Here is a 27912-nt window from a genome sequence, read left to right on the forward strand (position 1 = left end):
ATTTTCAACCTTGGCCTTCAGACTCCAAGTCTTATGTTCTTCCCTCAACAGCCAGCAGCTGAAGAGTTGTAGAAGCACAGAGCTGAGAAATCACCTAGATAGGCTGTGGATGACAAATGGCCCTCTTTGATTGGAAAAGAAGAGGGTTTGTGCACAGGAGAAATGGGCGATGACTCTAGAGATGTGAATGCTTGTCATGTGGTGGAGGAGGGCTTTGAAGTGAAGCGAAGTGAATTATTCAAAGCATTGGGCCCAGGTGCAGTGGCTCATGCTGTAATCCCAGACATTTGGGAGGCCAAAGCAGGAGGATCACTTGAGGCTAGGAGTTCAATACCGGCCTGATATTGAACATAGGAAGACCCTGTCTCTTCAAAAACATTTAAAAATTAGCCGGGTGTGGTGGTGTGCGCCTATAGTCCTAGCTACTCCAGAGGCTGAGGTGGGAGGATTGCTTGAGCCTAAGAGTTTGAGGCTGCAGTGAGCTGTGATTGTGCCACTGCACTCCAGCCTGGATGACAGAGCAAGACCCTGTCTCAAAAAAAGAAAAAAAAAAAAAAACCACACACACACACACACACACACACACAGAGAGAGAGAGAGAGAGAGAGAGAGAGAGAGAGAGAGAGAGAGAGAGAGAGAGAGAGAGCCAGTGGTGTCTGTCCATGGTGCTGACATGAACTCCTATCCATTTCTTCAGCATGGAGCCAAGCCCACTACGTTCATCCTCAATCCCAGGCATCCTTAAACCCCACGGCATCTGTCCATGGTCTTGACCACAATCCTCATTTGCCACTACAGCCATAGTGGTCTGTATCAGAGCTTATAATTCTTAGTCACACTCTTTATGTATAGAGACTCAAGATGATGTTTCCCTCTGGGTGTGGCATAAGAGACCTTCAGTGGTCTTGCAATGCCTAACTCTGTCAAGGCTGAAGCCAAGCTCTGGTAACAGATGGCCTGACAAACTTGGGGCAGAAGGCCAGCCATCAGTAGACATGTCCAGGTCCCTGGGGAGAAGTCTGGCAAGATCAAGGCAGGAGATCAGGGTCAGTGCCAATTGGGCAGAGTTCTAGCCTTGGAGGGACAAGAGAGAAAACTAATGAAGGAAGCCTGCCATGTGGACTTGGTACAATTAGAGGTAATGGAAGAGGTCCTATTCTGGCAGGCACAAGAATGTCAGAACACTCCCCAGATACCATGTGCCAAGCTTAGAAAGAACCTGTAAGTCCAGATGGACCTTGGTGGTCTGATGAAACTGAGCCTGTCTGGTTCCCTTGCTGTTACTTGACAGTTCACTCCCCCAAAGGCAACCCAAAACTGTGGGCTGAGCTTCCTTGAAGTCAGAACTGCCCCAAGTCAGGGCAAACACTGAGGCTCTTGCTGTAACTTGTCTTCAACATTCAAATGATGAAAAGAGAGGTAGAAGTGGGACCAGACAGGGGTCCCCAGAGTGGGTGCCTCTTGAAGACAGTGGAGAGTCCATTTCCAAGTAACATTTTTAGTTTCTACTATGTAGGATCCACCAGCCTTAGCCTCCCAAAGTGTTGGGATTACAGGTGTGAGCCACTGTGCCTGGCCTCAACAATCTACTGAGGAAGGTATTTTTAATCCCATACACGTAGAGCAATTGGAGCCCAGAAAGGCAAATGACTTGCCCAAGGTCACATGATAAGTATGTGGCAGGGTCCCTGCTTTTTTCTTCTTATGATGTAAGCACCCAGCTGAACCCTGCACCCACTCACTCACACAGGACCCTCCAAGCAGGCAGTGCCTTCCTGAAAGGCCATCTGTCCTTCTACCAGCTGCAACCAGCATGGCTGAATGAGGTGAGTACGGTTTATGCCCCCACCTTTGGTTGGATGCAGCTAAAGTGGCTCTGAGCACCCGTTAGCTCTGGGGTTTGGAGGAGGTCTGGAGACTCCAGGTAGTAGGGATGGGGAGAAAACCTCTGTGGAGGGAAGAATCTGGTGGCAATGGGAGTGGGAGAGGACTGGCTTCCTGCTGCTCCCAGAACGATTCTCACCTGCCAATCGATGGCTGCAGACTCACGCAAGTGCTAATCAGCTCCATTGACACACACAGGCTGGGGCTACAATCCATTTTCACATGGAATGGCAGATCGATTCCTCATTCTCTGCAGTCCCCAACCAGCCTCATCAGGCCATCTGTCCTTGAGGGACTGAGAAACTGGTTAACTCTCTGCACCTCTGGCCACCTGTGAGCTTTGCCCTTCTCTATATTCTCCTCCAGATACAATCTCACTCCCCAAACCATTGCCAGGCAGAGCAGTACAGCAGAACTCCGGGCTGGGAGTCCAACAGGCCTGGGTTCCACTCTTAGATCAGCAGCTAATTGTGTGACTTTGGACCAGTCACTTCACCTCTTCTAACCTCAATTTTCTCAGCTGTGCAGCAGGGATAAAAATGTCAACTCTGCAGGGTTTCTGTGAGGACTCAATTATAGTTAGTGAATGTAACGTGGGGAAAAACTGCAAAATGTAATTAATATAAAGCCCAGGATGCTGTTCCTAGAATAGGTTCTTCCCTAAACCCAGCCCCTTGCCTTTCACCTAAAGCCCTATTTTTGAGGTCTGACAGTACTGGGAGTGCATTTCTGTTGACATAAATCTAGAAGAGGTTGTCTCCTCTCTCAGGTTATGTTAAGTGGCCCAAAACAGCTCTTGATCCCTTGTTTTCCTGACATGATCAGACCTTCTAGTGGGGACCTCTGAGTTCTGGAAACTGAGCTTAGAAGCAGCAGAAACCAGGTAGGCAGGAGCTGGACCCAGCCAACCCAGGTGGAGTGCCTGGTAAAAGGGTGTTTCTAGGGCTCTGGGTAAATTTCTAGATTTACCTCCTACACTCAGAAGTAAAATCCCACCCATATTGACACACACATATATTATATCATATATATCATATATCTACACACACACACACACACACACACACACATATATATGTAATTTTTTGAGACAGAGTCTCCCTCTGTAGCCCAGGCCAGAGCGCAGTGGCGTGATCATAGCTCATTGCAGCCTTGAACTTGGCTCAAGTGACCCCCCAGCCTCAGTCTCCTGAGGAGGTAGGACTACAGGTACATGCCAGCACACTCAACTAATTTCTTTTTTTTTTTTAGACAGGGTCTGTATCTGTCATCCAGCTGGAGTGCAGCTCACAGCTCACTGCAGCCTTGACCTCCCCAGGCTTGCGTGATCCTCCCACCTCAGGCCCCGAGTAGCTAGGACTACAGACATGCACGACCACGACCGACTACTTTTTTGTAGCCATGGAGTTTTGCTATGTTGCCCAGGCTGATCACAAACTCCTGGGCTCAAGTGATCTGCCGGCATTAGCCTCCCAAAGTGTTGGGATTACAGATGTGAGCCTCAACAATTTTTTTTAATTTTTCATACAGGCAGAGTCCTGCCATGTTGCCCAGGCTGGTCTCAAACTCCTGGCCTCAAGTGATTCTCCTGCCTTGGCCCCCCAAAGTGCAAGGATTATAGGCATTAACTACCATGCCCAGCCCCATGTTCACATATATTTTGACAGTACTCATCAGTTTTATTTAATTTCAGAAAAGAAGATCACATTCTAGAGATGCTCTTCACATTCTTCCCATACATATTCTCTGCCAAAAGGCAGCGTCTTCTTTCTTCCTCAATCCTATTCCCAGTCATAAATGATTATACAGGAGTAGGAAACATTTGCCCAAGCTGGGCCAATCAGATTCTTTCTAACTTCATGTGCACTGTGGTAAAGAGGAAATAACCATTTGGGGGCAGCCATAGTAGTGCATGTGAAAACAGAGGAAGCCAGTTTACTGAGAGGAGACTGGAGCAGACATGCAGATAAATCCAGAGGCAAGAACTCAGGAGGCCCTGAGAGAGCAAGGTGGGGAGTTGCTCCATGATGACTTTCTAGTTCCAGAGCATATCAGCTGTATTTCTTTGTCCCTGTGTTGGACCACTATAAACAACCTTTTATAAAGCCGGCTTGCATGCATTTCTGCTCTGTTAGAGTCTAATAGCCAGACTCTAGCTAGAACAGACCCAAAGCGTGAAACTGCTCCTTTAACTTTTTTTAAAAACCATCTAGTATTAATATTGACATGTTAAGTGGACAGTTACAAACACTGAATTAGAAGCTGTTTGGTCATGGAACAGGTCTTCCAAAGTGCTTCTGAATTAGTGTCTGTACACTACATCTACCTTGGGGTTAGACGGCCACTCATTTATTCATTTTAAAAAGTATTCAATAATAATACTTGATAGTAATTACTATGTTCCAGGTACCATACTTTGTACTGAACATACAATGGGAGCAATACAGTCTCTGCTTATTTGAAGCTTGCTTTCTATTGGGCTAACCCTAAACACGTTTAATTTAAACACATTAATCAAATGATTGAAACACATACATAACACCATACCTGATATCTCCTAGGAAATGTTATACATGCACTGCACATATGAATTAACTCATTTAATAATTACATTATCCTTTTGGGGCAGATACTATTATCGTATCTTTTTTTACATATTAGAAAATTGGAGGACAGAAAAGTTAAGTAACCTGCCCAAGGTTACACAGTTGTTAAGTGGCAGAGCTGGGATTCGAACCTAGTCTGCTCGATGCCATCACCCATACTTAACCATCACATCATACTCCCTCTCAGTACAAATGAATAACACTATAAGGCCAGGGATGAATCTGAACCAATTCCTCTGTTCTCGTGTAGGCCCATTTCCCCAGATGAGGGCCAGGAAGCTGAGCATATCTAGCCAGTTACTAAGAGTGACTGAAGGAAGCCCCATCAGCTACCTCTGGTGCTAGGGCAATGCATGGAACTTGGGCCCAAGCTACTGGAAAGGAGCTCTGGTCAGTGCCCATCCTACCCTGGGCCCTGCACAGCCATCTGAACTCCCCAGACCTGCCAGATTTCTGAGGTCTTCAGAGAGATTCCTGGTGAGGGATGCCAGGTCTCATGGCTAGCTGTTTGGCAAATGCCTCCAAACAAAGCGTTGCTCTGCTCAGGGCCTGCATCTCCTGACTGTACTCTGGGTTCTTTCTGTTCCAGAGCATCCATAGGCAGCTGCTCTGATTCAGAAGTTTTCTCACATCCACGCCTGCCTTTTCACCCCATTTCCTGACTGCATCATTGCTCACTGGGATGGTGCTAACAGCCTCTTCATGGGTCTGCTGGGGCCAAGTCTCTCTCCTTTGAATTCTTCTTCTTCACAACTGCTACAATGAACTTTCTAAAATACATGCCTATGTCATGCTCTTGCTTTAAAAACAATGGGTCCCCTTAAGATATTACCATTAGGGGAAACTGGGTGTGATATTGGAACTGTCAGGACTCCTTTGCAGTTTTTTATAAACCTAAACTTATCCCAAAATAAAAAGTTTGTTTAAAGAAGTAATGACTCACTACATCACTTACTCTGATACTCAGGATGCTGTGTCAAGCCCCCGCCCCCTGCTGCCTTCTCATCATTCCCTGAGGGTGTCATCCTGTTGGAAACCTCAATAACCATACATTGTTTGGAGCGCTCTTCATACCCTTAACTTTCTACCCTGGTAGCCTGATGAGCTCCTAACTAGTCGTATTTATTTATCAGACATGTATAGAATTTTTAACTGTGTACGAAGCACTTAACACATAACTCATATGATCTTTACAACCACTCCATAAGGGAGATACTATTGTTAACTCATTATACAGATGGGAGAATTAAGGCATTCACAAAGAAGTTCGGTAACCACACATGCCCCAAAACCACACAAAGGTGGCATTCAAACCCAGGTAGTGTAGATCCAGACTCTACGCTCTTAATGAGGACACTGTGCTTGCTGCCTTTTCAGCTCTCAGAGTTCAGCTTAAGTATCACCTCCCCTGGAAGCCTTCTTTGATTCATTTCCAGCAAAGTTACTGTCTTCTCCACTCTCAGATCCCATATCTCTTTGTATATTCATTCATTTATTCATTCAGATGCTCATTCATTCAATATTCATCAAAACATATATACCGAGCTCTCACTATGTCATATCTTTTTTCTAGGCACTGGGAATCTACCCATCTGCAATACTCTGTGTAATCCTATATTGGAATGATGTGTTGATCTCTGTCTCCCTCTGGGCTATTTCTTCAAGCTATTAATCTTTGTAGCTCCTTTAGAATCTTGCACAGTACCTACCATGTGGTTTGTCCTCAGTAAATGTGCTTCGCAAGAATAAATGAATAGTTATCAAAAATTGTGATGACAGTAATGATAATGTCAACCATTCAGATGGAGTCTGGTGTGTGACTGGGACAGTGTGGGCTGTGAGCCAGGGGCCAGGTACCTCATCAGAGTCGAGCCCTAGGCCAGGAGGCTCCTGGGGAGATGACAAGTGCCTTCTGCATGTAGACCAAGCCATCTTTGTCACTGTGATTATATCTGCCATTAGTGTTGGTGTTATGCTGCAGTGTGGCAGGTGCCAGCAGCAAACTGGCTTGTCACACTTCCTCATAGCAAGAGAAGCATCAGGGAGGCAAATGCTCCTAGAAGATGAGCAGCAAGGAGGACCAGACTCAGGCTGAGCTTTCTGCTCTGAGTCTCAGCAATCCAAACATCAGCTCTGGGTGGCTGGGGCCAGGACACATTTGCATCTTACTCCTGTCTCTGAGGTTCAAAGCCCTAGATATATTAAGCGTGGGATATGGAGAACTGGGATGCTATGGAGCAGGAGTCACCAAATTAAAGGACCCTGAGCAAGAGGACTCATCAACTTTCATTGGATGAGAGCCTGAGTGCATGGTGGGGTAGTTTGGGGTGGGCTCCATGGAAGTTGGGTTTGAGGTGAGGATGGAGGGGAACAGGCAAGGCAGGAGTTAACATGGTCCTGAATGCCTTCATAGTCCCATACCCTGGGAGGAGGCATCTTAGGCTTTCTCATTCTATATAATCTCTTTGGGTACCAGAAGTCAGATGGCACAAATGATACTTCTGATGTTTGTGCAGAATCCTCTTATGTTCTCTATGACTTTTCCTGAAGGATTCCAGAATTACTTTATTGAATGATTATAGGTTTCCTATGTGACTGGAATTCTCTAAAAGTCAGATCTGTTTCCCTGCCTCTGGGCAAATGGTTGAAACAATTATAGATGGCAAATAACAGTTGTTTGCCAGTGAGGCGCTTGGTGCAGTCAGTTTCAGACCATACAACCAGTCTCTGATCATGGACCACTTCAGTTCTACTGGGTCTGCATCAGCTCCTGTGAGGCCTACAAGTGTTGTGTTTTTAGTCATCAGCAGATGTGACTGCCCTGACCCCTGGGGATAATGCAAGGAGTAGGAAGGTGCCATTTGTCTGAAAGCCGCTGGGATACTGGAGCCTGCTGCTGAAGACATCAGGCAGCCCTGATGCTTGCATTTTAGACCAACCACACACTCCGGGGATGAGGGGAGACAAAGATGAGATATTCTAGGGAGAGGTCTTACTTTCACTTGGAGAAGCTAAAGCCTAGCATGCAGTGCAAGACCTAGCCACAAAGTTTATCCAATCTCTAGGCCCCTGATTTTCAGTTTAACTTCTATCTTAAAATTGGCTCCATTCCAAAGCTTTCAAACTTAATTCCAAACTTCTTTTTCCTGGGTCAGTACTGAGGAAGCAGGAGAGAGAATTTGAAATTAAAGAAGGTTTTTTATTTATTTATTTATTTATTTTGAGACGGAGTCTCGCTCTGTCGCGCAGGTTGGAGTGCAGTGGCGCGATCTCGGCTCACTGCAACCTCCGCCCCTCCAGGTTTAAGCAATTCTCTGCCTCAGCCTCCAGAGTAGCTGGGATTACAGGCGCGTGCCACCACACCTGGCTAATTTTTTGTATTTTTAGTAGAGACGGGGTTTCACCATCTTGGCCAGGCTGGTCTTGAACTCCTGACCTCATGATCCACCTGCCTTGGCCTCCCAAAGTGCTGGGATTACAGGTGTGAGCCACCACGCCTGGCCTAAAGAAGGTTGTTATCTGTACTGGCTCTATTTCTCTAAGACTCTGCTTTTATCACCTTGAGGTACCCTGGGCTACAAAGGATATTGCCTTTCAGGGTACTTATTCCAAATCTGCACAATTTACTCATTTGTACTTTACTCTTTCTCCAGCTGCCCCTAAAACACCCTCACCCATCCCTGGCCATCTCCTTTGCCCTGCCTTTCCAGTTGAGGCTTTGATGGGCTGCCTTCCCCTTTCCAGATGTTGGTTTGCTACTCTTCCATCTGGCTTGACCTCCCTCTGGCCCAGCTTCTTCAGTGATGGACTTCCTTCTGATACAGACCTGGGACCTCCCACACTGATAGATGGCTCTCATAGACAGTTCTTACCTGGCATTGCTTGGCCCTTTGAATAACTATTGAATGGCTCTGGGGCTTGAACATCTTTGAAGGTGGTGAATAATACTACTAATAACATTTATTGAATACCAACTGTATACCTACAGGAATTAGGCTTAGCACTTTGGTTTATTTCATTTCATCCTTACAACCACTCTGTAAGGTAAGAACTAACATGATCATCTCCCATTTTATATCAAATGAAACTGAGACTCAAAAATGTTGACTGGCCAGGTTTGGTGGCTCACGCCTGTAATCCCAGCACTTTGGGAGGCTGAGGCAGGAGGATGGCTTGAGCCCAGGAGTTCCAGACCAGCCGGAGCAACATAGTGAGACCCTGTCTCTACAAAGAATACAAAAATTAGCCATGCGTAGTGGCGCACACCTGTGGTTCCAGCTACTTGGGAGACTGAGGTGGGAGGATCCCTTGGGCCCAGGAGCTCGGACCTGTAGTGAGCCCTAATTGCGCCACTACACTCCAGCCTGGGCGACAGAGCAAGACCCTGTCTCAAAAAAAAAAGTTGATCATTTTGGTGAAGGATTCCCAGCTAGTAAGTGGTAGAGTCAGGACTCAAATTCAGGCTTCTTTTATTTCCAAATACAAGCTTTTAACTACCATGTTGCATTATTTATCCAAGTTGGAGGAACTGAGTTTTCTGGAACATGACAAACATCACTGGTGAGCACAGACCATTCTATGGACCATCAAGATATATGTGTTTGGAAGAAAGACTTCTGAGTCGATGCAGAAGTTTCTAAAAAGCAATGTGATGAGGAAAGATGACTGTCCAGACTAAAGTAAAAGTAGATACCATGAAGGACAAAGATGTGATAAAGGCGCTTTGTAGGAAAGGAGGAGGCTGGTAATTCATGCAGAAAAATGCCTATAAAGAGGATTTTAAAATGCCGCATATGACTTTAGGTGTCTAATCATCCAAGAATATGGATGATAAAAAAATAACTTATCATATTACCCAATCGGGGTGTACAAACAACCTCAGAAGTACCACGAAGACTTTGTAGAATGGGGCACCTCACTTTAGCACACAAGACAGTGTTTTATGCAAAATGGGCCTAATAAGGCCAAAACCTTGAGAGATGGGGCCTGTTCCAGAGGGGCAGCTAGTGTATGTCCGATGTAAAAGAGGAGGTAAGGGCAGCATTGAGAAGTGAAGCCAAGCACAACTAATGAATATCAGTGGTTCAACATCAAGACCAGCTTCTGAAGCAAAGATAGGACCAAAGAGTAAAGCTAAAGTCACCGAGGGTCCAGTCAGAAGATGTCAAGTGACCTGGCTATCACTGGCTGAAGAAATGAAGCAGGAGAAATGGAAGCTTGAGGAGGAAGGGAATGGTCATTTAATTAACCATAATTCTGGCAAATGATGTCTTGCTAGCGTAAGACTGCTTCCTATCAAGCCGTGGACTGCTTTAAAAGTGCTGGCTTACACCCAGCAATGGAAAGATGTACCTTGTTGAAAATAAATGTATTTACTGGAAGGGATGGGGTATAAACCATATGACAAGAAAATATACCTTAGTAATGGGTGTGAACTTTACACAACACTCATGTGTAAGAAGTGGCACATTTTTCTACGTTGTATAAATATCATTTAAGCCCTCACTTGTGCTGGTTAACAGGAAATTAAATTTCAGAGGTATTTTTGAGGGCTGTCCCTCTCCCTACGATTGATTATACAACAATTCTGAACAAAGAACACTGGCTTGGATTGGGTTCCCTAGAAGCAGAGTTTGAGACAGAGATTCTTGTTCAAGTGATTTACTAGGGGAGTAATTTCTGGAGGAAGGGTGTGGGAGATGCCGGATGGGACAGGGAGTAAAAGGTTGGCAAGAATGTGATCTCAGCTGATTCTATAAGAAATGTCTGGAGCACAAGTTGGCCATAGAATTAGTTCCCCACTGAGGAAAGAGAGCCTGTTTTTTCTATCCCTGTGTCAATTAGTTATTGGTCAAGGTGGGGTCAGCTTCCCCAGTGAGGTGAATGACAATTTTCCAGAAGAGAAGGCAGCAGTGAGTTGTTGTCAATCAACATAGCTGAAGGGTGGTGCACTGATAGATCCACTAAAGTCCACACCTTGCACCTAGCAGCTTCACTGGCTTCTCACATTAAATTCATTTTGTCTAGGCATAGCTTCTCCTGCATCCTGGTTGGTCACAATTTCTAAGAAAACTTACAAGAGGAGGGTTTATGGAATGAAATATAGCCCAGGCTGTTGCATTTAGTCCTGAGCTGTAACTGATAGTCATCATCTCCCTCTTCTGCCATTTAGGCTTTCCTGATGAGTTGACCCACACTCTCATTCTCATGTTGTCCTGGTCACCAGATCCTTATCAGGCCATGGTTGCTAAAACTGCCCATTTATAGTTCAACTGGGCATGAGAATACCAAGAGATGTTCCAGCGGATCACCTGAGTGCCAGACAGATTCCCTTCTGCCCTCATTATGCAGCAGCAGTCCTATCTCCTCATGATGATTAGGGTTAATTACCCCTGCCAAATTGCTCATGCACTTTTACCTCTGCCCTCTGGATTTGCTTGAGCTTGATCCAAGATATATCACTTCCATTTTATGATGGATTACAGCTGGGCCCACTTGACATTTATAACTTGGTGGGTTTGTCAGAATCCAACTCAATATGGAAAGATGAAGCTACGCGGCCTTTTAATGTGCTATGGTCAGACACTCAGTTTCTACAGGATGATATGTCTTTGAAGTTTGAGGTACAATTCTTCCATTGTAAACTAACAGAACTTTCATTCGGCATTTTCGTCTACCAAAGATACTTCTAGTAACATGTGATCAGCTGAGTCAAATGGCCCAAGCGGCAGGGCTATTTATATTGCAGTCTGCTGCTGCTGCACAGCCCTTTCTTGCTCTGGGCACACTCAAAGCTGGCAGTCTTCCACATGTCAATAGATGAGACTACCACTCAATATCCAAAACAAAAAATACAAAGCCTAATTTATTGCTCACATAAGTATATGCTGGTCAGGCACAGTTTCCTCTAAGAAGAGCAGATTGCTAATCTTAGAGTTTGGGGAAAGCATGGAATTCAAGGACTAGTGGATTTTCAGAGGCATGAGTGGGTTGATATAATCTTTAGAAGTGTGGTTACTCAGGTGAGACAGTTCATTGGTTGACATTCAGAAGTATGTTTACTGGAATGAGTTAAATCCTGACTGGCTTTTAGAAACAAGGAGTTGTCACTGAGTGGTTTGCTTGCAAAAAAAAGTATGGTCACTGATGTGTGTTGTTGATTGATTAAAAGGTTTTAAAACCAGTTCTGGTAATTACTTGTTACTAAGGGCACAGAATTCTCATTTATTGATTAGATGGTTTTAAAACAGACTCTGACTTGATACCATGGCCTCAGAAAACAGTCAGTCTTTTCATAAGAGTGTGGGAATGTTTAACTTCACAATTTTCCCTTTTGGTCTTCATTCAGCCAAGGCTTTCGGAGAGACCAACAAAAATTATCTAGGTATTTACCATTATTGTTGATTTTCTTTGAAGATGAAGGTTCATTTGGAAAGGGCTAATTTTTAGTTCAAGTGTCAATCAACATGTTTTTATCCTGTTTTTGTCTTTGAGTCATATACTGAATCATCTATCAGGGCAGCAACTGTGTAGATGCAGATAACTCTAGAAAACAGACATCAAGCAACTGTGAGAAAATGACTGGAAATATAAGAAGAATCTGAAAGGCACTCTGGACACATGGTGCAAGATTTTTCAGGCCTAAGAAAACATGTTTAAACAACTCCTTGAGTCTACCTTAGATAGCTAGGCTGTGTTTTCTTTTAGCTTATATGTAAATTGTTCCCTTTTACCTGGGCTGTTAATCTAGGTACAATATGAAATCAGAGACTAGATTTTGTGCCTCTATGATGTAATCTCTGAGCCTCTTCATGAATTTGTTTTTCTATTCTATAAGAGATTCTTGCTTAAGGAATTTAGATATAGCAGCCTGTTAGCTGAGGATCTGCTAAAGCATTTCCTTTTGCTTCTAGTATCTCCTTTACTCTAGGTCTCTACCTTTACCAACAGTAATTTCTTTGGGTAGCATCAAGACATTAAACATATCAGCTCCCAGTTCATATATTTACTCTCTGATTTTTAGCAATCTGACATGCCTAGAGAGGGACACATTTCAGTCATTTGAGTTGATTTGGCTTTCGGTCAAGGAATTGAATTCTACAAGAGCATGGACTACTATACTGTAAAAGAATTAATATAGCCTAGAGGAAATACCATAAATGTATACTGTTTATTCCATGTGAATGCAAACTACTTCTGATTCTCCTTCTCGAATGACTCAGAAATAATGCATTATCAGATCAATAGCTGCAAACCATGTACCCAAGATTGTATTATTCTGCTCTAGTAATACCAAACCCAACACGGCAGATGTAATGGGGGGCTATTATTATTATTATTATTATTATTATTATTATTATTATTTGAGATGGAGTATCACTGTCACCCAGGCTGGAGTGCAGCGGCCTGATCTCAGCTGATTGCAACCCCTGCCTCCTGGGTTCAAGTGATTCTCCTGCCTCAGCCTCCCGAGTAGCTGGGATTACAGGCATGCACCACCACACTCAGCCAATTTTTGTATTTTTAATAGAGACGAGGTTTCACCATGTTGGCCAGGCTGGTCTCAAACCCCTGACCTCAGGTGATCTGCCTGCCTTGGCCTCCCAAAGTGCTGGGATTACAGGTGTGAGCCACCACGCCCAGCATGGGAGGCTATTATTTGTAATAATCCACCTAGTCGTTACGTGAGGCAGATTGGTCAGTTAAATTGAGTTATGATAGGACAACCACCACTGAATCCTTCACATATTTGAAGGTGGCATCAATTTCTATTAATTCCCTAGTACAGTATTATTTTAAAAATAGCTTTATTGAGATATAATTAACATATAATATGCACATACAATATTTTGACATATGTATACACCTATGAAACCATAACCATCATCAAGATAATGAACATATCCATCACCCTCCAAAAGTTCCTCATGTCTATTGCATCCTTTCATCTGAACCCTCTCTTCCTCTTCCCTCCCCTGGCAACTACAGATCTTCTTTCATTATAGATTAGTTTGCATTTCTAGAATTTTATATAAATGAAATCATACAGTGATTTTTGTCTCTTTTCTTCACTCAGCATAATTGAGGCTTATCCATATTGCTGTGTGCAATAGTTCATTCATTTTTATTGCTGAGTAGTATTCCATTGTCTGGATACCACAATGTGTCATTCCGTTGATAGGCATGACTCTCTTTCTCCGTCTTTTCCAGTTTTTTACTATTACAAATAAAACTGTTATGAACATTTATGTACAAGACCTGGGTATCTAGTAGGCAGCATATAGTTGGGTCTTCCTTTTTCATTTTACCTGAAAATTTCTGCCATTCAATTGAGATGTTTGGACCATTTATATTTATGTGATTACTGATATTATCATTGGATTTAAATCTACCATCTTGCTATTTGTTTTCTTTTCTTTTTTTTTTTTTGAGACACAGTCTCGCTCTGTTGCCCAGGTTGGAGTGCAATGGCATGATCTCAGCTCACTGCAAGCTCCACCTCCCAGGTTCACGCCACTCTCCTGCCTCAGCCTCCCCAGTAGCTGGGACTACAGGCACCCGCCACCACACCCAGCTAATTTTTTGTATTTTTAGTAGAGACGGGGTTTCACCATGTTAGCCAGGATGGTCTCGATCTCCTGACCTCGTGATCTACCCGTCTCGGCCTCCCAAAGTGCTGGGATTATAGGCATGAGCCACCGAGCCCGGCCACTATTTGTGTTCTATTTGTCTGTTATGCTTTTTCTTTTCTTCCTTTTTTGTCATCTTTTGGATTGAGTATATTATTCCATTTTGTTTTCTGTTAACACATTAGCTATAACCCTTTGTAGTATTATTTTAGTATGTTTGGGGTTTATTGCATACATCTTTTACTGACTACCTTCAAGTAATGTTATACTACTTTATGTACTGTATGAGAACTTTATAGCAGTTGTATTCCAATTCCTCCCCTCCTGGCCTTTGTGCTTTTGTTATTCTACATTTTACTTCGAAATACATTATAAATCCTACAATATATTTTGTTTTGTTTTGTTTTGTTTTGAGACAGAGTCTCGCTCTGTCGCCCAGGCTGGAGTGCAGTGGCGCAATCTTCAGCTCACTGCAAGCTCTGCCACCCGGGTTCACGCCATTCTCCTGCCTCAGCCTCCCCAGTAGCTGGGACTACAGGCGCCATCCACCACGCCCTGCTAATTTTTTGTATTTTTAGTAGAGACGGGGTTTCACCATGTTAGCCAGGATGGTCTTGATCTCCTGACTTTGTGATCCACCCACCTCGGCCTCCCACAGTGCTGGGATTACAGGCGTGAGCCACGGTGCCCAGCCTCGCCTGGCTAATTTCTTTTTGTGTTTATGGTAGAGACGGGGTTTTACCATATTAGCCAGGATGGTCTCGATCTTCTGACCTCGTGATCTGCCCGCCTCAGCCTCCCAAAGTGCTGGGATTACAAGCGTGAGCTACCACGCCCGACCTACAATATGTTATTTTTGCTTTAAACAATTCTCTTAAAGACATACAAATCTCTCTCTCTCTCTTTCTCTCTCTCTTTCTCTCTCTCCCCCTCCCTCTTTCCCTGCTCCCCCTTCATTCTAAACAGAGTCTTGCTCTGTCGCCAAGGCTAGAGTGCAGTAGCACAATCCTAGCTCACTGAAACCTCAAACCTCCTGCCTCAGCCTCCCTTCAAGTAGTAGTAGCTAGGCATACACCACACCAGGTTAATTTTTTTTTTTTTAGAGGTATGATCTTGCTATGTTCCAGGCTGGTCTTGAACTCCTGGCCTCAAGCAATCCTTCTGCCTTGGCCTCCCCAAGTGGTGGTATTACAGTTGTGAGCCACTGTGCCCAGCCTTCACTTTCTTTCTTTAATGAATCAATGGCACTTAGCAGTAGCCACCCAATTCTTTGGTCCAGACAATTACTGTTTTTCTCATATTTCTCAAGTGTCCAAGAGTTTTCCAGCTACTACATCCCTTTTCACCATAACCCGTCCCAGTTAAACACAGGTGAAAGACTGAGCTTTCACCTGCTGTAGCACTGTTACAGGAGGTCGGGAACTATCAATATTCTTTCTACTGCCAGCGTTGGTGTCCTCATCATCCTCTAGCTGGTGAGTGAGCTCACTCCAGAATCCCTTGGAGACTGCTTTCTAGGATGACTTCTGGTGCCAAATGTTTTTTAGTTTGAGTTCCCTAGAAGTGAACCAAAATGAGGATGCTAGTTCAAGTCATTAATTGGGGAAGTATTCTCAGGAGAAGCAGAGTTAGGAAGCAAGATAGGGTAGGGGGAAAAGCTAAGCACGAACTTGGTCTTGGCTGGAGACCAGCTTTAGACTGATTCCACAGGGAGACTCGGGAGGACAAACTGTATCCCACTTAAATTCAGGGAACTGATTTTTTATTCCTGTGCCAGTCAATCAGTCAATCACTGGCAAGGAGTGGGTACTGGCAAACAGCCTCCTATGCAAGGGGGACTCCTATTTGGCTGAGGAAAATTCTCTGAAGAAAAGGGTAGTTGTGAGTTGTTATCAACCAACATTTATAACAGCTGGGAAATGGGTGCCCAGGTAGGTAAAGGGAGTATGGGCAGGGCATCAACAGTATGCAGTACAGTAACTGTCCTGAATGTTTAGGGATGTGCCTCTGATCTCCAGTCTGCACTTGTCCCAATCCTATTGTCTAAGCTCACAGGGTCTTTTGAGGGTGAGCTACACTGATGCTTTTATCTCAAGCTTGGGCTTGGGAGTCTTGGCAAGGTTGGTAGCTTCCACATTATGGCCATGTTCCCCAATATTGCAGTCATTCTTCATCACGGTTCTGCCAAACTCTCGCAGAATATGGTTCCTTATACTCATGGAACCAAACAGACCTGCGTCTTTGTCCCATCTCAAGGGAAACACAAAGCAAACCTCTCTTCTGAATGCCTCTTTTATAAATAAGAAAATTGAGGCTCAGGGAGGCTAAACGAATTTTGCAACAAGGCTGAAAAAGGTAAAGCTGGGACCACACTTGGGTGTTGACTTACAGGCCTTCCACTATATCAGGGAGGCAGACTATAGTCCATGAGCCAAGCCCACCTTCCCCCTTCCCCTACCTGTTTTTTAAGCAAAGTTTTATTGGAAAACAGCCATGCTCTCTTGTTTATATATTGTCTATGACTGCTTTCTCACTGTAATGGCAGTTGTTAGTTGTTAGTAGTTGTTACAGAGAAAGTATGACCTGCAAAGCCAAAAATATTTACTATCTGTAAATATTTTGGCTACATTATGCTACTTCTGTGAACCTCCACAGACTTCTAATTCTAAGACTCAGTTATTCTAAGACTTTAGTTGGAGGAGAGTGACACAGCACAAGGTAGGTCTTGAAAACCTACTTTCTTCTATACTAACAAGAAGTGAGGGCAGCTCTAGTGCTACTTAGCTAAAGCAGATTTCAAAAAGTCCTAGGGAGAGCTGGGTGTGGTGTCATGTGACTGTAGTGCAGCTACTTGGGAGGCTGAGGCAGGAGGATCACTTGAACCCAGGATTTTGTCTCAAAATAAATAAATAAATAAATAAGCCTGGAAAGAAAGAAGGATGAATCAGCTTAAAAGATAGTCCTTAAAAAAATAATAAAAATACTGTGGATCTTCCAATTCAGAAATCTGCAGCGTTTGTGAATGAATGAATATTGGTATGTACAAAGGAAAAGTCTGGAAGGATACAGACATTCAGTGGGTGGTTACCTTTGGCGGAAGGAAAGGTATTTAACTCTTTGTTTCTTCTATATTGTTTGTGTATGTGTGTATATATAGTATAACTATGTACTTTTTGCAATTAAAAAAACACACAAACACACACAATGAGAATGAGAGAGAGAGAGAGAGACCTACCCCCTCCAAGTGGTATTTAAGAAAACAATCTTTCTAGAGTGATGGATGCAGCTGTGTTCATAGTGGATGGTTGACTTAATGACCTCACTTGCCCCTGGCATCCATCCCATGATTGATAGGCTGCCTCAAACTCCTCAGGCTCTGTGTTCCTTTATGAGCAGGGAGCTGGAAGAAACATTCAGAATAAAGTAAGTATTACAATTTCTGCAGAGACAAACGAATTGCATAGTTGTGTTTGGAGATACAACTGCAACTCGTTTCCCATTTCTCAATAAGCTAGTATGAAGACTCAGTTGTGGATGTCAGAAACCCAATCAAGAAATATTTCACCTTTTTTTCAGAATTGCTTCAAGATATAAAGGGATGGCTGTTTTTTTTTCTATTAGAAAAAATACAAATAGTACATGAGCACTGTAAAACATTCAAACAATACCCATGTGTATAAAATAAAAAGTGAAAGTTCTCCCTTCAAATTACACTCACCAGGGTAATAACTGCAAATAATTTGACACTAGAATACCTGTAAATAGGTATTTACAGGTATTTCCATTCATATTCAAATATTCATAGTTAAACAAAATGGCATCAGGCTACATATAAAAAAGGATTTTTACTTTCACTTAATGTATCTTGGGCCATGGAATATATAGGTATATTTATTTTCATCTCATTCTTTTTATGGGTGCACAATATTCCACTGTGACTGTACTACATTTTTTTTTTTTTTGAGACAGAGTTTTGCCCTTGTTGCCCAGACTGGAGTGCAGTGGCACGATCTCAGCTCACTGTAACCTCCGCCTCCCAGGTTCAAGCGATTCTCCTGCCTCAGCCTCTTGAGTGGCTGGGATTACAGATGCCTGCCCCCTTGCCCGGCTAATTTTTTGTATTTAGTAGAGACCGGGTTTCACCATGTTGGTCAGGCTGGTCTCGAACTCCTCACCTCACGTGATCCACCTACCTTGGCCTCCCAAAGTGATGGGATTACAGGCATGAGCCACCACACCCGGCCCAACAATGTCTCCACTTTTAGACACGTAAATTGGTCCTCTTTTGTGTTGTAGTGCTGCAACACTAAATATCTCTCTCTTTTTTTTTTTTTTTTTGAGACAGTCTTGCTCTGTTGCCCAGGCTGGAGTGTAATGGTGTGATCTTGGCTCACTGCAACCTCTGCCTCCTGGGTTCAAGCGATTCTCTTGCCTCAGCCTCCCCAGTAGCTGGGATTACAGGTGCCGCACCACCATGCCCAGCTAATTTTGGTATTTTTAGTAGAGACGGGGTTTCACCATGTTGGCCAGGCTGGTCTCGAACTCCTGAACTCGTGATCCGCTCGTCTTGGCCTCCCAAAGTGCTAGGATTACTGGCGTGAGCCACTGCGCCTGGCAACACTGAGTATCTCTGTACATAAATATTTGGACTGTGTGTACAAACATTTCTTTTGGACATATTCAAAAGGTTATTCATATTTAACAGATATTAAAATTTTTCTCTATAAAAAGGTTGTACAACTTAGAACCTTACCCCCAATTTATACTTTCTCATTGTTTCTTATTTCCCATTTTCCTAATTACCATCAAGGTTGAGGATCTTTTCATGTTTATTGGCCATTCGTGTTGCTTCTTTTGTGCATTGTTTTTCTTAGTCTTTGGTCTTTTTTTATTTTTATTTTTATTTTTGAGATGGAGTCTCTCTGTTGCACAGGCTGGAGTGCAGGGGCGCTATCTCGGCTCACTGCAATCTCCGCCTCCTAGGTTCAAGCAATTCTCCTGCTTCAGCCTCCAGAGTAGTATAGGCGCCTGCCACCACACCCAGCTAATTTTTTGTATTTTTAGTAGGGACAGGGTTTCACCATATTGGCCAGGCTGTTCTCGAACTCCCGACCTCTTGATCCGCCCCCGTGCCCTGCCGGGTCTTTTAAAAATGATATTGTCTCACCCGGCCCCCCTCCCATTGGTTTGTAGGAATATCTTTTAAGTTATAGATATTAACTTTTTCCTTTCTTCTGTCTATAAGGTCCAAAATAGTAACTATTTCTACAATTGAAACATTCCCAATTTACATTTACTGTTGAGCATGATAATGACTTTCACCACATAGAGACTTGTAATTTTATGTAGTCAAATCTGTCAAGTCTTTTCTCATATTGCTTCTGGGTTCCCTGTCAAGCTTCGAAACACATCTCTTCCAAAAATTACAGAAATATTTTTCTACTCTTTCTTCCATGTTTGTATCTCTCTCTCTCTCTTTTTTTTTTTTTTTTTTTTTTTTTGAGGCGGAGTTTCGCTTTTATTGCCCAGGCTGGAGTGCAATGGCGCGATCTCGGCTCACCGCAACCTCCGCCTCCAGGGATCAAGCGATTCTCTGTCTCAGCCTCCAGAGTAGCTGGGACTACAGGCATGCGCCACCACGCCCGCTAATTTTGTATTTTTAGTAGAGACGGGGTTTCTCCATGTTGGTCAGGCTGGTCTCGAACTCCCAAGCTCAGGTGATCCGCCCGCCTTGGCCTCCCAAAGTGCTGGGATTACAGGCGTGAGCCACTGCGCCCGGCCATGCTTATATCTTTAATCCAACCATATACTATTTTTGTGAAGGATGGAAGTAAGGCTCCCCTCAAGTTAATTTTTCTCCAATCTGGCTTGCAGGAAAGGGGTTTCTGGGGAGATTTTACCGAGCAACGTAGGGAAACGGCTGCCTGGCGACCTACCCCTTTTTGACACCCACACGTGCTCGGCACCTTACATACACTGCGTGATTTTATCCTAAAGCGACTTTTAAAATCTTAGTGTGTAGACAGAGAAACTGGGCGTCACATAAGGCAAGACCTGCACAGCCTGCTCCGGAGGAGACCGGTACGATCCCAGAGACAAGCACTGAACATAAAGCACCCGTTGCCGCGCCCGCTTTGCAACCTCTCGCGACAGTTGTACGTCATCCGAGAGCGCCGTGGAAGTTGTGCTGCAGGCGTCGAGCCAATCTTCGCTCTGAGGTGCTGTCTCACCGGTGAGACCTGGAAGCGGGCGAGTCTCGCGCTGTGTCGGACCTGCAGCCCCTGGCCTTCCGCCACCATGGAGTACCTCATTGGTATCCAAGGCCCCGACTATGTTCTTGTCGCCTCCGACCGGGTGGCCGCCAGCAATATTGTCCAGATGAAGGACGGTGAGAGGAAGCAGGGGAGGCCCGGCCAGGCCTGGGGTGTAGGAGCGGCCAGAAGGAGTTTGTCGGGGGTTGAATAAGTACCAGGGAGGATCTGAGAGATGGAAGCCGGCCTGCCCTGCCCGTACTTATTTTATTTACTTATTTTTTTTTTTCGAGATGGGGTTTCGCTCTTGTTGTCCAGGCCGGAGTGCAATGGCGCGATCTCGGCTTAGCACAGTCTCTGTCTCCCGGGTTCAAGCGATTCTCGTGCCTCAGCCTCCCGAGTAGCTGGGAACAGATATGCGCCACCACGCCTGGCTAATTTTTGTATTATTAGTAGAGATGTGGATTTCTCCATATTGGTCAGGCTGGTCTCGAACTCCCGACCTCAGGAGATCCGCCCGTCTCGGCCTTCCAAAGTGCTGGGATTACAGGCGAAACAGGCAGACAGGTCTGGGACCTTGGCATTTGCTCCTCCAGGGCTCCTGGGTCAGTGCTCTGCTCTGGCCTTCGCTAAATGCTTCTTGCTTGGTGAGAGTTGCCTAAAGGGAATCAGTTTATAAATGTTTAAGCGCCTGCCCAGAGCCTGGCTCTCTAGATCCCCGAATCTCTGATAAGTTTCCTGGTGTCGCTAGTAATGAGGTTAGTTTGTTGGCGGCATAAGGTGGGATCCTGGGGAGAGTGAGACTGTGGGACCAGAAGCTTGGCATTTTCCTTCTTCCCGTGGCTCCCGATTCTTCTTTTCCAGTTTTCCAGAGCAATGGCTGCCAGGTTTTCCTTATATTTAAGTAGTTAATGGAGTTAAGAGATTGGAGCCCTGTCATTTATTTGCTTTATGAGTTTGTATAAGTTATTTCGCAGTGCCCAGATTTCCTCATCTTTAAGATTAGCAATACCAAACTCACAAACTTGTCGGGAGGATTGAGTAAATGAGCTATGTGCAAATCCTTAGCACTAGGCAGGTACTTAATAATACTAAGTGTACGTAGGTGCCCAAACATATTTGTCAAATGAACATTAAGTCATCTGAACCAAAGCTTAATACTTTTTCAACAGTAGCACGTCTTTGATCAGTTAAGGAAAACAAACTTAGATTCTGCAGAAAAACAACCAAAATCTTCTTAAAATTATGTATTGAGTAATTTAGTATAGAGAGATAGTATGGTATGGTATGGTATAGTATAGTATAGTATAGTATAGTATAGTATAGTATAGTATAGTACTTAGGGGCAAAATGTCTGGACTCACTGCATAGGTTGAACCCAGGTTCTGCCACTTGTGACCTTAAGCAAATTTCTCTAACTCCGTGCCCTAGAGCTAACATCTATAAGGTGGTAATGTAATAGCACCTATCTCAAAAGGTTAATGAATTAATGTAAATCACTTAACATAGCACCTTATACTTTATGAAATTCTATGATTAGTTTGTAGAAGTTTTGTTTGTAAGCCAGTCCTTCCAAAGGAGTGAATTTGTTTTGAGAGTAAATTTGTTCATTATTTTGAATACTAAGGTCTTTGACAAGCAAGTGATTTTAGCATTAAGTCATGTCTAGGTAGAACAATAATCATTACCTTTACAGGTCTTTTGTTTCATCCCAAATGTATGTGAAATCACATTGAAAAGTAGAATGTGCTTTAAGCCTACTTATGTACACAGTACTTTTAGTCATTATAGGGGATGCAGTATATTACTTATAACCCATAGAAGAGTCCAAGACATTAAGAAGACAAGGAAATAAATGCTGCAAGATGATTTTATATAATAAAAGAAGTATTACTAGTTAGTAGTAGGTTGGTTTTTAAATTAATGAGTTCAAGAGCAAATCCTAAGAGTAATAAAAGAAAGATAACTATGGTATGGGAGAAAGATGAATTTGAGTTAGTTCTTGAAAAATAATTGGAAATAGTTGCACTCTGCACATTCCAATTTTCCCTATAGTCTTTTCTGGTATAAAAAAATTATAATAGAAATTAGTATTGTATGATGACTTTTTTATTTATTTTATTTATTTATTTTTGAGACAGAGTCTCGCTCTGTCACCCAGGCTGGAGTGCAATGGCGCGATCTCGGCTCACTGCAACCTCCACCTCCTGGGTTCAAGCGATTCTCCTGCCTCGGCCTTCCAAGTAGCTGGGATTATAGGCGCCCGTCACCATGCCCAGCTAATTTTTGTATTTTTAGTAGAAACGGGGTTTCACCAGTTTGGCCAGGCTGGTCTCAAACTCCTGACCTCAGGTGATCCACCTGCCTCCGCCTCCCAAAGTGCTGGGATTACAGGCGTGAGCCACCATGCCCAGCCGTATGATGACTTTTTTCTAATCATTCATTTCACGATGGAGCTTGTTTAGAGTAGGCAAGAATGCTGAAAAAATAGTAACCTTCTGGGACTCCTTTCTCCAAGTATAAAATGATAATACAACTTCCAATCAATTGTCCAGTACGTCACTTTGTAAAAACATTTTGGTACTATAGAGTAGACATTTGCTGAGGATTGCCACCTTATTAAGTGGTATAACTTTTGGTTTGCTTATATGCCGCATTTCATGTCTCTTTTCTCTTGGCCTGTGTAGAATTGCTTTTAAGTTACTCGGAGTACTCCAGCCCACACAGAATTCTCTCTTTTCTGAATTCCTATAGCATGTATAATCCGAACTACATTATCTAACACTGAGTATCATAATATTGGACATGTATAGAATTCATTAGTTTTTCTCACTTGTGAGTTAGACAGAGGTAAGTCATATTATTAACATTTCACACATTTGGAAATAACATTTCACACATCTGGAAACTGGGGCTTAGAGAGGACAAGTAATTTGCCGAAGTTCAGAGTGCCAAGTCCACATCATAACCAAGGTCTCTTGGATTCTAGTTCAGTTGGTTTTCCACAGTATGACATGCTAATGTTGTTCGTTTTGTTGGCCATTTGTTTCATGTATGTGGATCTTGTAAGTTCCTCGTCAAGAATCAGAAATTCCCCAGAGCTACACAGGCAGTTTCCTGTACAACTCAGGGGTCTCTAAGTATCAATCTCTTGTGTTTTTATTAAATATGTTGCCCTCTGCTACTCATTGGACATATTCAGTGTTTAAAAAACATTTTTGGCCTTGTATTAAGCTAATTTTAAAGTTGAACAGGTTACTGCCTAGAATTTTAGCCTTTCTTCTAAGTGTGACATAAGTTCTTTGTAAACAAGCTCCCCCTTCAAATAAAAATATCTTCTTTCTTATTATAAAAATAATGCGAACTTATTGAATAATGCTTTCTTATAAAAGTGAGGCATGTTAAGTATAGAAGTTTTAGGAAAAACCAACAAGCAAAAAGAAGGAAACGAAAACTGCCCATACTCTTACCACTGGCAAGCACTTAGAATATACCCTTCTGCTCCTTTTTCTTTGCATAGATAATATAAGTGAATGTTTTTCTTTTATTAACAAGTTTGCAAACTAACAATCTTTAAATCTAGCCTGCATAACAAATAAAAGTGTGTTTGTTTAGGAGTTTTGAGGCAATTTGATATTATCTACAGGTGCATTTTGTGTGTTTTTTCCCTCCAAGTCTAAGAAGCCATATTACTGGTATCTACAACTCGGAAACACTTGTAAAGTATTTGACAGTAGCATTTTGTTCTTTAAATCCTATTAAAGGATTTTGACATTTCAGAAGCTTTCAAACAGGAAACGTGTCTCCCAGGGAGGATTATTCAGCACTATTTGAAAAATGAAAAGTGAAAGTGAGAGTGAGATAGGAAGATTTAGGCCTTTTCTGAAGCTGCAGACTGAATGTGGAGTTTTCTTCCTTAGGCAATAACTGTAACCTGAATATTTATTTATCTATCTAATCTGAATGACTCTGGTTCAGCTAGATAAGATTAGAGTATTAGGATTTTTGTGAGGTATTTTAAATAGCTTACTGTCAAAATATTCACTAGAATTTTTGCTTTGGCAATCATTTTAATTTTCTCTTTTTCTTTGGAAATGGAATTTGTTTACTTTTTAAAGTGATTAATATTCTCAGTTGATTTTCTATTCTTTCTTGAGATGGTTCCTTAATTTTAATTGTAGCACCAGTCCTTTTCATATATGCTTTTGTATGTGTATAAATATAATAACTAACATTTGTAGTTGTGGAAACATTTTAGGGCTTTGTTATCATGAGCCTAAAGATAATCGCCATTGGCTGGATTCCTTCAGTTTCTTCTGTCGTTCTGTTCCTTGCATTTCAAATGCCTTTAAATGCTTTAAATTGTATTTTCAATTGGTAGCTTTCATGTATATTCTCCAACCGAAATTGGCATTACACAATACGCTGATGGTTTAACATGAAGAGTGAAAGAGAAAAATTGATACCATTACCTATTAAAATCTTCTAAAAGCAATAATTAGTTAAATTATTCAATATACAGTCGTCCCTTGGTATCTGTAGGGATTGGGTTCCAGAACCCCTGCAGATACCCAAATCTATAGATGCTTAAAGTCCATTATATACATGGTATAGTATTTGCATATTACCTATGCAGGTACTCCTGTGTACTTCAAATCATCTCTAGATTATTTATAATACTTAATATGACATAAGTGCTATGTAAATAGTTGTTATACCATATTGTTTAGGGAATAATGACCAGAAAAAAAGTCAGTACATGTTCAGGATAGATGCAAGCATCCATTTTTTTTTTTCTGAATAATTTTGATCCATAGTTTGTTGAATTGTGGATTCAGAATCCATGGATATGGAAGGCCAACTGTAGTGATTAATAAACCTGTTTATGGTTACATAAATAATGACGGTCAATGTCTGTTAAGGCAGTTTCTAACACAGTTTTCTTCTTTGAGCAGATCATGACAAGATGTTTAAGATGAGTGAAAAGATATTACTCCTGTGTGTTGGAGAGGCTGGAGACACTGTACAGTTTGCAGAATATATTCAGAAAAACGTGCAACTTTATAAGATGCGAAATGGTGGGTAAGACTTAGAGTTTTAGTTGGCATATGAGTTTACTAGGGCTGCCATTACTAAAGTCACAGACTGGGTGGCTTAAACAACAGAAATGTATTTTCTCACAGTTCTAGATGTTAGAAGTCAAAGATTAAGGTGTTGGCAGGGTTGATTTCTGAGGCCTCTCTCCTTGGCTTGCAGATGGCCATCTTCTCCCTGTGTCTTCACATGATTTTTCTCTTTGTACTATATCCAAATTTTCTCTTCTAAGAATACCAGTCATATTGAATTAGGAACTCATTTTAATTTAATAACCTCTTAAGGATCCCTTCTCCAAATACAGTCACATACTAAAGTACTAGGGATTAAGACTTCAACATATGAATTTTTGGTGGACAAAATTCAGCCTATAACAATTGGTTTGTCTTTAAATTTGAACGGAAAAATAATATTCTTTAAGACTTATGTGGTCATATTTTCTTTTTTTTTCTTTTTTTTTTTTTTTGAGACGGAGTCTCGCTCTGTTGCCCAGGCTGGAGTGCAATGGCGCGATCTCTGCTTACTGCAACCTCCGCCTCCCAGGTTCAAGTGATTCTCCTGTCTCAGCCTCCTGAGTAGCTGGGACTACAGGCACGCACCACCACGTCCAGCTAATTTTTGTATTTTTGGTAGAGACAGGGTTTCACCACGTTGACCAGGATGGTCTCCATCTCTTGACCTTGTGATCTGCCCACCTTGGCCTCCCAAAGTGCTGGGATTACAGGCGTGAGCCACCACGCCCAGCCCATATTTTCATTAGAGTTTTCTGTGTTTAAGAAGTTGTCTAGACCCTAAAGATTCTAATCCTTCATAAAAGATTTTCTACAAAAATCCTAGAGCAGAGAACTGTTGTAACACTGATAGCTGATAGATAAAACTAACACCATCGGCCTGGTATGATGGCTCATGCCTGTAATCCCAGCAATTGGGGAGGACAAGGTGGGAGGATCACTTGAGACCAGGAGTTTAAGACTAGCCTGAGCAATGTAGTGACACCTCATCTCTACAAAAAAAAAAAAATTTTTTTTTTTTTTTGAGTTGGAGTTTCACTCTTGTTGTCCAGGCTGGAGTGCAGTGGCACGATCTCGGCTCACCGCAACCTCTGCCTTCCAGGTTCAAGCGATCCTCCTGCCTCAGCCTCCCAAGTAGCTGGGATTACAGGCATGTGCCACCACGCCTGGCTAATTTTGTATTTTTAGTAGAGACAGGGTTTCTCCATGTTGGTCAGGCTGGTCTCAAACTCATGACCTCAGATGATCTGCCCACCTCGGCCCCCCAAAGTTCTGGGATTACAGGTGTGAGCCACCACGCCCGGCCTTCTACAAAAAAGTTTTTAAAAATTAGCTGAGTGTGGTGGCATGCACCTATAGCCCTAGCTACTCAGGAGGCTGAGGCAGGAAGATCGTTTGAGCCCAGGAGGTCGAGGCTGCAGTGAGTTATGATTGTGCCACTGTACTCTGGAAGGCAGCAAGACTCTGTCTCTAAAAAAAAAATTTTTAAACCAACCAAAAAAAAAAAAAAAAAAAACCCAACACCATCTTGGAGGTAGGGATGGTAGTATCAGACTTTTTAAGTGTTAGATATTTCAGAGGATGTGGTTTGAGTTTAAAAGTATCTGAATCTGGCCAGGCACAGTGGTTAGCACCTGTAATCCCAGCACTTTGAGAGGCTGAGATGGGAGGATCACTTGAGGTCAGGAGTTTGAAACCAGCCTAGGCAACAAAGCAAGACCCTGGCTCTATAAAAAATAAAAATATTTACCTGGGTGCAGTGGTGCACACCCATAGTCCCAGCTACTCAGGAAGCTGAAGTGGGAAGATCGCTTGAGCCCAGGAGTTCAAGGTCTCAGTGAGCCATGATAGTGCCACTGCACTCCAGCCTGTGCGACAGAGTGAGACCCTGTCTCAAAACAAAGAAACAAAAAAATCTGAATCTCAGCGTCAAAAAACCTAAGTAAACCTTGGCTTTACTATTTTTTATGTGATAAGTCATTTATCTTCTCTGGGACTTTATTTTCCTTATCTCTAAAATGAATTATAATTCTAATGAATAATACATATGAAAATATTTTGTAAACTTAAAGCATTGTGTAACTAACTATAAGTATTTACTGTGCCATAAAAGGGTTCTACCTTACTCTCTGGTAGGTTTCCTTCTAGAGAGATAATTAAGACTTTTGTGAAGTATTTTGTGAGCTCTCTCTGGGGCTAATGAACTCTTATCCACTGGGAAAACCTCCCTAGCAAACGATACTAGCCACTAGGCCTCTGATCCAGGAATGTTTGTAGTGGTGGTCTGGCAGAGAAAACCTTATTTCCACTTACTTCACAGTTCAATAACAACATTATACACTGCACTGGTATAATATGGAGCTATGAAGGAAGTTAATTTGAATATACTTGCATGTGTAAAATGACCAAAGATCTATCCACATAGTTTTTTGGGCAG

General features: G+C 42.6%; 1 protein-coding gene across 1 annotated transcript in view; it reads left to right on the plus strand.

The window, feature by feature from the left end:
• The first annotated feature begins 20336 nt into the window (after positions 1-20336).
• The window catches only part of PSMB2 (proteasome 20S subunit beta 2), a 39882-nt gene continuing 32306 nt past the window's right edge, over positions 20337-27912 (plus strand). Inside the window, 2 exon segments of the mRNA NM_001246389.1 lie at positions 20337-20507; positions 25326-25448. Of these exon segments, the coding sequence (NP_001233318.1) occupies positions 20417-20507; positions 25326-25448 (214 nt within the window). The 5' untranslated portion in view covers positions 20337-20416.

Source organism: Pan troglodytes, chromosome 1 (genome assembly GCF_028858775.2).
Source record: "Pan troglodytes isolate AG18354 chromosome 1, NHGRI_mPanTro3-v2.0_pri, whole genome shotgun sequence".
Classification (NCBI taxonomy): domain Eukaryota; kingdom Metazoa; phylum Chordata; class Mammalia; order Primates; family Hominidae; genus Pan; species Pan troglodytes.